Below are 13,819 nucleotides of genomic sequence, written 5' to 3'. Positions count from 1 at the left end.
CGGCATGTGTTGCTCAAACGAAGGAATGATATATCAAAAGCGATAGAACCAAACATATACCTCCGAAGTTCTTCTCATACACTCAAGAGCTCGAGAAGAATAAAGAGATTGAAGTAAGATATGTTCGATCATGCGACAATGCAGCCGACCTCTTCACAAAATCACTCCCTACCTCGGTATTCAGAAAACACATCCATAACATTGGAATGCGCCATCAGAAGGATATATGACTGCTTATTCGAGGGGGAGCTCACGTGGTTGTACTCTTTTTACCTTACTATGGTTTTTCCCATTGGGTTTTCCTGGAAAGGTTTTTAACGAGGCAACAAAGACGTTAAGCGAGAGCGGATAGTAACACCGGCCCCCAAGGGGGAGTGTTATGAAAGTCATATAGAGACAGCGCCGAAAACGTTGAAAAATATAAAAGATGTGGGGCCCGCTGCACTATTTGCACAGTAAATTCTACTTCTATATAAACGATCGATTCGATCGTTTATAAATTATCATTCACACTTCTCATCTCTCTCTAATACACTCTTTCTATCAGTGTTATAAATTCTACGGGTATAAATTTTGCCTTTATTTAAATTCCCACGATACAATAAAATTCCAGTTCCTTTTATAACACATTCATATTTTTAAAAATATATAGCTAGAGTTTCTTTGCATGTTTTCATACGTATCTTTAGGTTTTAGATTAGTTTCGTGGACTCTTGTCTTACGTTTCGATTTGGGTTACCATCTTTTCTGTCAGCGTTTATTGCGTTCAATTAAGCTGATGACTTGAGAATACAGATCTCATCTATATGACATTAAAGTGATAGTATTATTAATGGCCGTATACACTTGGGCTGTTTTGGTACGTTGTTTTTTTGTAACAACATTTACATTGTTGGTCTGAAGACTAAACAATTTATGATTATACCGAAATTCATAGCCAATTCTACAACGCGGAAACCCCTCACCCCTTCTGTTTGGTTGTGATCAACTTAGCCGTGAATAGTTCTTTCCGGCCGACGGCGTGGGCTTCCACAGCCACCGTCGGTCCGGTTCTGTTTCTTAATTTCTTTTTTCCAACTTGCATGTTTTTTGGAGGGAGAAGGGACCGTCGGATTCTCCCTAGTTTGGCTCCGAGATGTGGAAGCTTATACAGCTCCTTCGTCTCCGGCTAATGACTTTGGGGTGCGGAGGTTCTAAGCCTTGCGCCGCCGACTTTTGTTTTGCTTCGTTGATGGTTCTGTTTTATGGATGTGGTGGTGCGATGTAACGGAAGAGATCTCGTCGCTGGACGATTTGAAGCTCTCCGTTGGTTAGTGTTTCTGATCTGGGTAAACCTCCTTTGTTTTGGGTTTGTGGCAAAAAGTTTGGATGAGATCTCGATAGGCGATTGATGCTCTACAACACTTGGAACACAGAAATGAAGGGGTATGATCTGAAACTGGTGTTTTCGTTGATGGTGATTCTGGTCCCGGTAGGTTTCCGGTGTCTGTTGCGGCACCGACGAGGTGAATCTCCGGTGAAAAACTCTGATCGGTGGAAGCATGGAGGCGGTGTCTTGGTGTTCGACGCATGTCTTCTTCTTCCTTTCGCTGTATACACGTGTTTGTCCACGTGTTTTCGTCCTGGGTGGATTTGGTTGGGCCTCGACTGTGTGTTTTTTATGTTGCCCGTCTGTGGGCTTGGTTTTAAGTTTATCGTTTGGGCTTTTAATAGCCTGCTTGTACATTATGTTTTTTTTGGTTTTATAAATATCAGACGGCAAAAAAAAAAAAAAAATTCAAATCAATATAGTAACAAAAATCGTAATATTTATGACCTTTCGACCCACGTGGGTTGATACCCTAAAGGATAACAAAAGTGGCCTTCTCTATCGTAAAGTAAACCTCAAGGGACATCTTTAGAGGAAGATATATGAATATAAAAGATTTTATTCACCTAACTAACAATGCCTTATTAACTAACACAAGAAGCCACACGCTTTACTGCGACAGGACACGAATTATAGGTTTATAAAGCGGATGCAAACTTGTGAAATTACGTTTTTACCTTTAACAAGGTTGACAAAAAAAAAAAAACCTTTAACAAGGAAATAATAGAAGAATATTCAAAAAAATAATAATACAAAAATAGAAGAATATACACAACCATTTTAAATACTCCAAGCACAACTAGTTAGGTATTTTCGTCGGTGTTAGTTTAGATTTTTTTTGGTAAAATGTTAGTTTAGATTTCCAGTTATAAAATTATAGGAACCGAATATCACTATGAGTAATCTAAGCTAATGGGTAACCCTGGTGTTTCTAGTCTTACTAAAAAATTATTCAACCAAAGTTTTAGATGTTGAAGTTGTACAGATCACCACAGAAAAAGAGGCAGTTTGGTAGTCATCATTTCTCTTAGACAATTAGATTCCTTTGTGGACACTAGCTAGGGTTGTTTTTGATAATCATGATGTAATAGACTAAAAATCAATCATAAAGATATTTGGCTCCTGAATTACAACAAAACCACGTTAAAATAGACAAAGAGAGGAAGGTCATATTATGGTAATCAAATTCCGGGAAAGAAGATGATCATGAAGAACCTTAGAGCATTAATAACCCGGAGTTCTTACGATGAGGTTCTTAGCGGAGGTTAAGAAACAGTTTCTTAAATTCCGCTAATAACCTCACTCTAAGAACCCCGGGTTAATCATGGTCGTAGACTTTAATTATAAAAAGAAGTGACAGTGCATGACTCTCTTTTTTGTTTGTTTTTGCCTTTTTAGTTAAAAAAAAAAGACTATCTCCAATGTATTTTGTTATTTTTTTCTTTTAAAATATTTTTTTTTATAGTCGAGATGAAATATATTCAAATGTATTATTTTAAAATAGCAATATCTAAATATAAAGTAAAAATAAATAGAGAAACATTATTTTCACTTTAAGAACAGAAAAAAATAGCAATATCTATTATACAGGAAAAAAATAAAAGTGAATTGAAACAATTTTATTTCTAAATGCTATTATAGAAATAAAAAAAATCAATGAGTTGGAGATGCTCTTATAGACAGCTTCACAGCTTCACGGAATTATCTTTAACAACTACAGTTGAGCTAAAGACACTAGATTTAACCACTGGTCTTCTACCTAGCTAGGTAAGTATAAGAAAATGAAAATAGTCATGAACATTGTTTTCCCATAAATAATTGACATGAACTATTGTATGTACTCGACTATGGTTTCAGTTTCATGAAATTCTATTTTTTCAAAACAGTAATTAACTCAGCTAATACAATAAACAAACTCTGATTAATGTACTGGATATCATTCACCATGGTCCATACGTTAACTGTGAAATGTAAATGCTGCATAAATCTATTTGTCAAGAATTTTAAACCCTGATTTTTTAACAAGATTCATTTCATAAAAGGATCGTGGAGCAGAAAAACAAATTAAAATGAGCAAAAAGAGAAAAAAGATCGACAAATAAAGATTCCAAGAAAGAGAAACTGGAAGAAGAAAACCATAAAAAGTGGAGAGAAAGATAACCCACAAGAGAGAGAAATGAAGAAATTAAATAGAAGAGTATTTGAACTATTATTTTACAACTTTAACAAGCTCTTTTGAGCAAATTAAATAACTAAAATGAATATACGCTCTTTTTCTTTACTTGCTTTTCCAAACATATGATGATTATGAAATATTTTATTAAGTGTGTATCAAACCTTGCTCTTCTATAAATATAAGACAGCACGTCTATCTTCTTGTTGCAAGCAAAAGAAAGAAAGAGAGAGAATGGGAAAGCTAATGGCAAAGAGGTTTTGCATTGGGTTTGGGTGTGGAAGAAGTGGGACAAGCAATAGCAACAACAAGAGGTCATCATCATCATTATCTTCTTCTTCGTCGTCATCATTATCATGTAACAATAACAACATAAAATGGGAGATGAGGCCTGGAGGGATGCTGGTTCAGAAGAGATCAGAAGATTCCAACACTGAAGATTTAATCAGCCTTAAAGTCTCCACTGTTTCTCAGCTTTCATATGAAATCTCCATTGATGCAAACTCCACTTTTGGTAATAATTACACATATTGTTCATATATGTTCGCACATTAGGGTATATATTTGTTGTTGTTGCTTTTTCAAAGCCAGCTTAGACAACTAAGTATTCAGTCAGCATAATATTTTCCAGCAGGTAGGATTGTATTAAACTTTAAAGTATTAAATTTAAACTCTGACTTCCTCATGTAGACATAATTAAAATACCGAACATAAAAGTAGTAAGTAAGTATAAGAAAATGAAAATAGTCATGAACATTGTTTTCCCATAAATAATTGACATGAACTATTGTATGTACTCGACTATGGTTTCAGTTTCATGAAATTCTATTTTTTCAAAACAGTAATTAACTCAGCTAATACAATAAACAAACTCTGATTAATGTACTGGATATCATTCACCATGGTCCATACGTTAACTGTGAAATGTAAATGCTGCATAAATCTATTTGTCAAGAATTTTAAACCCTGATTTTTTAACAAGATTCATTTCATAAAAGGATCGTGGAGCAGAAAAACAAATTAAAATGAGCAAAAAGAGAAAAAAGATCGACAAATAAAGATTCCAAGAAAGAGAAACTGGAAGAAGAAAACCATAAAAAGTGGAGAGAAAGATAACCCACAAGAGAGAGAAATGAAGAAATTAAATAGAAGAGTATTTGAACTATTATTTTACAACTTTAACAAGCTCTTTTGAGCAAATTAAATAACTAAAATGAATATACGCTCTTTTTCTTTACTTGCTTTTCCAAACATATGATGATTATGAAATATTTTATTAAGTGTGTATCAAACCTTGCTCTTCTATAAATATAAGACAGCACGTCTATCTTCTTGTTGCAAGCAAAAGAAAGAAAGAGAGAGAATGGGAAAGCTAATGGCAAAGAGGTTTTGCATTGGGTTTGGGTGTGGAAGAAGTGGGACAAGCAATAGCAACAACAAGAGGTCATCATCATCATTATCTTCTTCTTCGTCGTCATCATTATCATGTAACAATAACAACATAAAATGGGAGATGAGGCCTGGAGGGATGCTGGTTCAGAAGAGATCAGAAGATTCCAACACTGAAGATTTAATCAGCCTTAAAGTCTCCACTGTTTCTCAGCTTTCATATGAAATCTCCATTGATGCAAACTCCACTTTTGGTAATAATTACACATATTGTTCATATATGTTCGCACATTAGGGTATATATTTGTTGTTGTTGCTTTTTCAAAGCCAGCTTAGACAACTAAGTATTCAGTCAGCATAATATTTTCCAGCAGGTAGGATTGTATTAAACTTTAAAGTATTAAATTTAAACTCTGACTTCCTCATGTAGACATAATTAAAATACCGAACATAAAAGTAGTAATTAGTAAGAGTGTAAGATCGACTAGCTAGAATATATTGCAAACTTTATTACTTACGGCATACTTTTTATTTTGTAATAGTTGACTTTTTATCTTTCAAAAATACAAATATTAACCTTGTGTTTGAATTTCAAAATATTAAAATTATATACAATGAATAGTGTAGTCATCCTGTTTTTTTAGTAAGAGTGTAAGATCGACTAGCTAGAATATATTGCAAACTTTATTACTTACGGCATACTTTTTATTTTGTAATAGTTGACTTTTTATCTTTCAAAAATACAAATATTAACCTTGTGTTTGAATTTCAAAATATTAAAATTATATACAATGAATAGTGTAGTCATCCTGTTTTTTTAGTAAGAGTGTAAGATCGACTAGCTAGAATATATTGCAAACTTTATTACTTACGGCATACTTTTTATTTTGTAATAGTTGACTTTTTATCTTTCAAAAATACAAATATTAACCTTGTGTTTGAATTTCAAAATATTAAAATTATATACAATGAATAGTGTAGTCATCCTGTTTTTTTAGTAAGAGTGTAAGATCGACTAGCTAGAATATATTGCAAACTTTATTACTTACGGCATACTTTTTATTTTGTAATAGTTGACTTTTTATCTTTCAAAAACACAAATATTAACCTTGTGTTTGAATTTCAAAATATTAAAATTATATACAATGAATAGTGTAGTCATCCTGTTTTTTTGGTTCAGTGTCGGGAGATCTCAAACTCCAATTTATTTTCCACCGTAAAATAAAGTTTAGAGTAATACTGCTCTAATTATATTCTATTTTTCACTCTTTAATAGAGTAAAAATGAGTTTATTCTATATATAGAGTAAGTTATTTTTTTTTGATTCATCACTCTATTTTCCACTCTAAAATATAGTACCATTGAAGTATATCACAACTCTATTAAAGAGTTAACCTATTTTAGAGTAAAAAATAGGGTGAACCATTGGATATTTTTTCAACTTAGTATTTTTTCAGTTTAGCATAAAAAATTAAAAATAGTGACTGTTTGACCAAAAATAAAAAAATAAACAAACATTGATTCTAGTTTGGCTGGTAATTGATGAAGCTACTAGCAACTAACTGTATTTACATTTAAATTAATTGTTTCGTCTTCTGATACAAACGATAACTTGTTTATACAGTTCCTCATTTAATATATTTTTTTCTTCCCAGGTGAATTGAAGATGATGATAGCAATAGTGAGTGGAATTGAGCCAATAGAGCAGAGACTCTTGTTCAAAGGGAAGGAAAGAGAAGACAGAGAATACTTGCACATGATAGGTGTTGGGGATGGGGACAAAGTCTTTTTATTACAAGATCCTGCTTTTAAGGAGTTGAAACTTCTTCGTTTTTCTTCACCTCCCAATTACTGCCTAGTTTGATTCCTTACTTTAATAATTGATTAATCAGTCAATCGATTAATTAGCTCTAATCTATTTGAAACACTCTCTATAAGAGAAATGCGATAAGTTCTTTGTAGGAGTATTATGTTTGTTTGTAATTTGTTGTATTGTCTCACATTTGTTAGGTTTTGAATTGAGTGATTAATTATATGTTTGAAGATCATAGTTTCTGAGTGCAGAAGTAGTATTTGCATACACGATACTATTATAGTTTTCAGTTTTAGAAATGTGGAAGGCTTTGCATGTGATGTAATATTTTCTGTTTACGTAAACACGTATTGTATTCCATGGAAGACAAATATATACTATTACAAAATAATTGATGTTAAGGTTGAAATGATCTTTCATTTGTATCCAGGGCCGGCTCAACACTGTTAAGGACCCTAGGACGAAAAATATTTTTTTTTACCATCTAAAATTTATATGTAGATAGTGTTTAAAATGTTTTTAAAAAATTTAATCAGTAATATTTTGTAATGAAAATAAAACTATATACATATCAAATAATTTGGTTTCTTTTCAATTTTATTTATTATATTTATAATTTTATATATATAAAAATATAGATTTATAAAAAAAAATTGGACCCCTTAATTAGTATTATACGGGAGGACACGGGCTTGGACCCGGGGTGGTCGCACCGCTTGTCCCCCTAGTAAGCCGGCCATGTTTGTATCCTAACTCAAATATTAGAGATGTTGTGGATGTTTCTCATTTTTCATTCTTATATAAGGAAAATCAGCTTAAGTAAATGAGTATTTAGATCAATGGTTTATTTTTATCAAAAAGTCAGTGGTTTAATTAATATTGATACAATAAACTACATTTTAATAGTAATTTCAAAACCTATAGCGAGTGGTTAGTTATAAAATACATAATTAAATTAGTTTCAAAGCTTACATACTCTATATTCTTTTTTAACAAAGATAATTTCAAATCAAAACTCTGACTAATCTCTTCCAGCCATATAAATTCAGGGTTTTATCACTGGAAAGCATTTACATGTAATCAAATATAATATTATATAATGGTAAATTAGATCTTGATCCATGATTTCAAAGTGTGAGATTTTTTTTTCTTTTGTACATTTGCTTTAAAAATAAGCTACTATATGATGTTGTCATTTGTGAAGAAGCATAATTAATGTTAGGCAAATTATCTGAAACCCAAAAACCAAACCGGAAGTGAAAAAAAAAACAGATTGAAATTTACAAAAACTTGAACGGTTCCTATTTTTCTAAACCTGGAAAATCAAAACTGAACCAGAATCGAAGGATACCAAAATATTCAAAATATAAGAAAATATTAATTCTTTTAATTATAAATATAAATTAAAGTTTATACATTAAAATTATCTAAAAACCTGAAATACAGAATTTTTTTTGGGTTTTTTCAGGTTTAACTCAAATTTTTGTTTTTGCTTTTGCTTTAAATCTGAATCATTTTAGTTCAGTTTTGTTTCAGGTTTCATTAAAAATAGAAACCCAACCCAAATCCGACATTGCCGAACCGATCCGATTAGGAAAATGTTCAGTTCCTAAATGTGTCCTAAACACTCCAACCTGAATAATCCAAAATCCGAAAAATCCGACCCGACTTGAACCGTAAACCTGAATACCCAACACTAATCATAATAGCTATTTTTTTGTTTTGTTTTGGTTAATATTACTTTTATATAAAATTAATTGTATATAGTTTTTTGTTAATTAAAACTTACATATATTATACTGATACTTGTTAGCAGTAAATATCTTGGCAAATCAATAGTTCTGAAATCTTAGAATATATCTTCCAAAATTATGGTTGCAAATTTGTTTGAAGATTCTTCTATATTTTTTTTTCCTTTTGTTTCTTTTTTTGAAATTATTGATTTTTTGCATCAAATATTGGTTCGGTTTATTCAAACCAATCAATTAAATGATATATCTCCATCTAATTTCAACAGAAATCAGTTTATACCGAAATATAAATTTAAACTTGAAATATTTAAATTTTAAACTGAAGAAACAAAGTAATTGAAGTAACTAATTTTATCTTAATTTAATTGAATTTATCTATTTTAATCCAATTATAATAAAAACAAATTCGCATGATTTGGTATAAGAAAAGTTAAACCACAAATTATTCAAACTAAACCAAATCCTAATCTAATTTGCTTACTTTTAGTATGATTTTCTTGAACCGGATTATTGATCCAAACTCTAGGATTGAAAAACAGGAATGAACCTATCGCTCCCATGCCTAATTATGAATGATAATATATGCATACATACACAAACAGAAAAAAAAACATGTTTACACGTACACAGAGTGACAGACTGGTAGACATATTACTTGTAGGTTAGCTAACTGGTAGACATATCATACACAGAGATGTATGATTAATAACCTTATACAACTAATTAATGACTTCTGTGTTACAATCATTTGTGTTCTTTTTCATTATAATATGGTTTAAGTGCATAAAAGCTAACTGCTGTACAAATATTATATCGCACGCGTGCAAGCCGACAACACAAAAGCAAGTGGTTTTATAAAGTGGTAGTTGAAGTACCAAAAAGAGCACTATTAATATAATCAATTTAAAGTTAAATACTGTTTTTTTTATTATATAAAGACGCACATATTTTAAAACTAACTGAAAAGTACAGTTGAGCTAGGGATGGGTATTGGGAGTACCCGTTCAGATTCTATTCGCATCGAGTTTTGAAATTTTGAAGTTAAAGATTTCACTTCCATTGGAACATTTACAAATTTTGATTCGGATTCGATTCAGATCTTTGCGGGTTCGGTTCATGCTCAGATAAACCATTTAAATTATTTTATAATTTATATATACTCTCAAAATCTATAAATAAAAATAATATATTGTATATACATTTGAATAATGTTGCCAAAATACTCAAACATAAAAAATTTGGTTGACTTGAATATTTGGATTAGATATTTTAAATGTTGTCGGTGTTTTGAGTATTGTTTAGCTATTTTAGATATTTACTTTTGACTATTTATATATATTTTTAAATATTTTGGATAATTTCAAAATATCATTTATATTTTGGATATTAATTCTAAAAATAATTAACTTTTTAAGTATATAAATCTGATTCGGATATATTCATATACTTGAAATATTTTGGTTCGGTTCGCGTTCGGTTCTGGTTCTCTAGATATCAAAGTTTTGAATCTGTTCGGATATTTAACCAATTTCGGTTTAGATTCGGTATTACTTTTTTGAATCACATTTGGTTTGGTTCTTCGAATTCTTTTTTTTTTTGCCCAGCCCTAAGTTGAGCAAAGGTTTTACACATTTCCTTCGGATATACACCACATAATTTATAGTTCTGAATATTGATTTCATGCTGATCAGTAAATAAATGGAACTAATATTCTTTCCAGCCACCTCCTTCAATTTTTTCTGATCTGCCGCCTCCTCAGGTGGTTTGGCTTTGCCACCATCGGAGGAGGATCTTCGTGCTCTGTACTCCCTCTTCATTTGGCTTTTTCTGTCCTCTCTGACAGCGCAATTTCTTAGGTTAGAAGTCACTCGTGGTATGGCTTTCCGGTGGTCCGCTTGAAATCCTTTCTCAAGAGGTGTGCGTGGCGTCGTTTTGCTCTCCTCCTCTGGCTATTTCTTTCACCATGCGATTTCGTTTCTATGGTGGCTTTGGGTGATGGTGACTCCGTTGGCTTCAGCTAGATATGTGTAGTAGGTTGTAGGTTCTCTTGGTAACATGTCTCAGAGCTGAAGCTTCATTCACGTTTTTTGTTTACTCTGTCATTCTTGTGGGACTATAATTGGCTCCTATTGGCTTCTTGTTTGGCTCTCTTGTTGACAGTAGTGATGAGGCGCTTGTGCAATCTCTGTCCATGTCTGGTTGTTGATTGGGGTTTTGTTTTGTCCTTTCCTCTGTTCCATCAGGCTCGGGTCTATGTACTTCATGTGATATAAAAAGAAGAGAACGTCAGGTGGCCTAGCGGCAGTACTGAATGTTTCTCATACACGACTACCCGAGGTCGCCAGTTCGATACTCGGGGAAAGCAGGGTGGTACTGGATTAGATAAAATATCCATACGGGGATTTCTGGCGAGGTGGCCCTTCGGGGTGAGTCCAGTCACTATAAAAAATTCAACCTATACAGTTTAAAAAAAAAAAAAAAAAGATATAAAAAGAACTGTCTTTAAGAGGAGTGCTTTCTCTTGGTTTTGGTGCAACGGTTCGGTCATGGTGTTGATCATTGCTAATTTCCGAGTTCTCGGATGAGTTTCTCCGGCTCCAGCCAGCATTTGTAGTTCTGGTTCATATTTACGATGTTGCAAGTTATGTTTCACCTCAACAAAGACACCATGCATTAGGAAAGATGGAGGTTTATTACTTTTTTCTATTTGAGTGGTACCTATTGTGCTAACCATCTAGTATCTGGTAGTCAATGCATGTTTTCTTTCTCTTTTGTACTTGTGTTTCTGTAGTACCTTTTTTTTGATCAAACCTGTAGTACTTGTTTTTCTACCACTATGCTTGGTCATGAACTTATACCAAATGAACTATCCAGCGTTAAAAAAAAAAAATTCTTTAATCTGAAGTCTGAACAGCATGGTGCGCGCGTAAGAGTCTAGCATGAATTCATGAACAATTAGCGTGGGAATGAATATTTTTGGTGTCCGTAGCCGGTAGGCTAAGGTTTTGATTGGTAGCTAGATGTGTAATGGTGGAAACACACAAAATTCTGATAGACCATGGATTTTACCTACTTTTAGTCATGGTTTATAAGTGTTTTAATATATATTTACTACTATATAGAGTCTATTTAGAATATTTACAGGTTCAGGTACGTTCTGGAGAAATATGGTGATTTTGGAAACTTTTGAGGTGCAGAACTGCACAGACGCATCAGATGTTTAGCTATGGAAGGAGACTTTCCCACAGTTAGATTGAGCTCATCTTTTAATACAAGATAGAGCTTTGAGTTAGCTTTCCAATGCCACCAGTTTGAGGTCAATCAGCATCCTGTAGCAGACGTTATTCCTGTTTTACGGAAGAGTGGTCAGTCTGCCTCGCGAGAGGAAGCTGTCGAGGAAATGAAGGACTGTCGATCGATATTGTATCATTGGTGTCGGTTGACAGTAATCCCAGAAAACAGGACAAGCCTGTTTCGTGACCAATTTAGGCCCAGAAGTCACCACATATTACCAATATGCCCCTGGACGACCTGAAACCTTATTTTACTGTTTTCTAAGCCATTGTTGACGGCTATGCTTCATAATATTCTAGAAAGAGAGAGCTTAGGATTGGAGAGAGAGATATGTACACCTTGAGAGAGGGAAGATCTTGAACTCCCTTTGTTTCTTTACTTTGTTTTGTATTATTCATTTATTTAAGTATTATTGAGACTATCATAACCATGTTTCTTATGAATATGTCTGAGTGGTCTTATTGTTAGATTTAGGTTTCTCAATAGGATGATATATGTATTGGTAACTTGAACCGTTATTAGGGTGTTTAGAAATATAGTTCATTCATCTAGTTGTGCTTAAAGCTAAATTTATGATTGATCACCCTTCAAACTTACATCTTAGGATTAATTGGGATCAAGCCATTGCTTGACTCAATACCTGAAAATAACTAGAATGATCTAACTGACTAGATACAGACGAGAGTTGGTTTAGTGAGTTAGATAATATCAATCAAACCTGTCCGTAAAGCTTTCTGGAAGAAGTATCGATCGACAGAAGGTGTATCGATCGATATTCACAAAGAATTATCGATCGGCACTTTCTCGTGATTAAAATACGAGTGTTGAGATCCGAGATCCAGATTAGATAATCAAATAGATTATACCTTAGTTTGAATTCAAGAACAATTAATATTAATAACCCCCTAATTTCCCAAATTAAGTTTTACTTATCATACCTGAGAATATACCTGAATATAGCTCTTTCACCCAACTGTTAACAACCTCAAAACAATCAATCGAGCAATAAATTTGCTCACCAATTCATTTACTGCTTTAAAACTTATAAACCATTAAATCTAGATTTATTTCAAGACCATAACCTATTGTGTAATCTTAGAGTCTCTGTGGATTCAATCCCTAAGTACTACATCCGAACTTCTTATTTGAGAGAGTAATTCACTCCTTAGGGTAATTTGAGTGATATCAAATTTGGCGCCGTTGCCGGGGACTCTTTCTTATTACCATTAGATTAAGCTTAGAATATAGTCTAGATTTTGTTACTGAATCTGCTAAATTTTTCCCTCTTTCCCTGCTGACACAGGTACTTAAGATGGAAGAAATGAATTTTGGCCCAAAATCGATCGACCCTCAGACAGCGTCGACACAAAAATCGATCGACAGGTCGACAGAAAAGTCGATCGACACTCCGCTACCAGTATCGATCGACGCCATCCTGCCGGAAGCAGGTAAGTATGTTCTTACCTATTTCAATAATGGAAAAGTAGTTCTAGGAGATCAAAAAGGTCGAGTATGCAACACATCAAACCAAATTAATTATACACATAGGGCTCCAATTCCTATTGGAATAGCTGTTGTTTTGAATACTCCAATTCCTATTGGAGATTGCAACAGACCTGATCGGTTCTACACTAACAGGTCTGCGATCCGTCCTCCAGCAATTCAAAGAAAAGACTTTGAACTGAAACCCAAATATTTATCTCTAGTAAGTCAGCGCCCCTTTCGTGGTCTTCCTCATGAAAACCCCATAGACCATATCGAAGCACTTGAGGACTTTGTGTCTAAAATCAAGGTGCATGGAGTCTCTGAAGACTACCTATTTTGAGAACTCTTCCCGCACTCCCTTGCTGGAGATTCGACGCACTGGCTGAAACAATTGCAGCCAGGATCTTTGACTTGCTGAAGTGATATCAAAAGCGTCTTCCTCAACAACTTCTTCGATGATGCACGAACCGAAGAATTTAGGAATAAGATCTATAATTTTTCTCAAGGCACTACTGAAACTTTTAAGGCTTCTTGGTTGAGATTCA

The 13,819-nt window shown here is 33.2% G+C and overlaps 1 protein-coding gene across 2 annotated transcripts; it reads left to right on the top strand.

The window, feature by feature from the left end:
• Window positions 1–3,641: 3,641 nt before the first annotated feature.
• LOC106340327 (BAG family molecular chaperone regulator 2) lies at window positions 3,642–6,968 on the top strand. Of its 2 annotated transcripts, none has more exons than XM_013779212.1 (2): window positions 3,642–4,056; window positions 6,587–6,968. In XM_013779212.1, the coding sequence occupies exons 1-2, from the start codon at window positions 3,777–3,779 to the stop codon at window positions 6,793–6,795; spliced, it is 489 nt and encodes a 162-aa protein (XP_013634666.1). In that variant the 5' UTR covers window positions 3,642–3,776; the 3' UTR covers window positions 6,796–6,968. The 2 variants fall into 2 exon arrangements, with proteins under 2 accessions (XP_013634666.1, XP_013634665.1); XM_013779211.1 differs by lacking the exon at window positions 3,642–4,056 and adding an exon at window positions 4,778–5,185.
• Window positions 6,969–13,819: the final 6,851 nt, after the last annotated feature.

This window comes from Brassica oleracea, chromosome C4 (assembly GCF_000695525.1).
Source record: "Brassica oleracea var. oleracea cultivar TO1000 chromosome C4, BOL, whole genome shotgun sequence".
NCBI lineage: Eukaryota > Viridiplantae > Streptophyta > Magnoliopsida > Brassicales > Brassicaceae > Brassica > Brassica oleracea.
The sequence above is the reverse complement of the archived record's forward strand: the minus strand, read 5'-3'. Positions and strand labels throughout refer to the sequence as shown.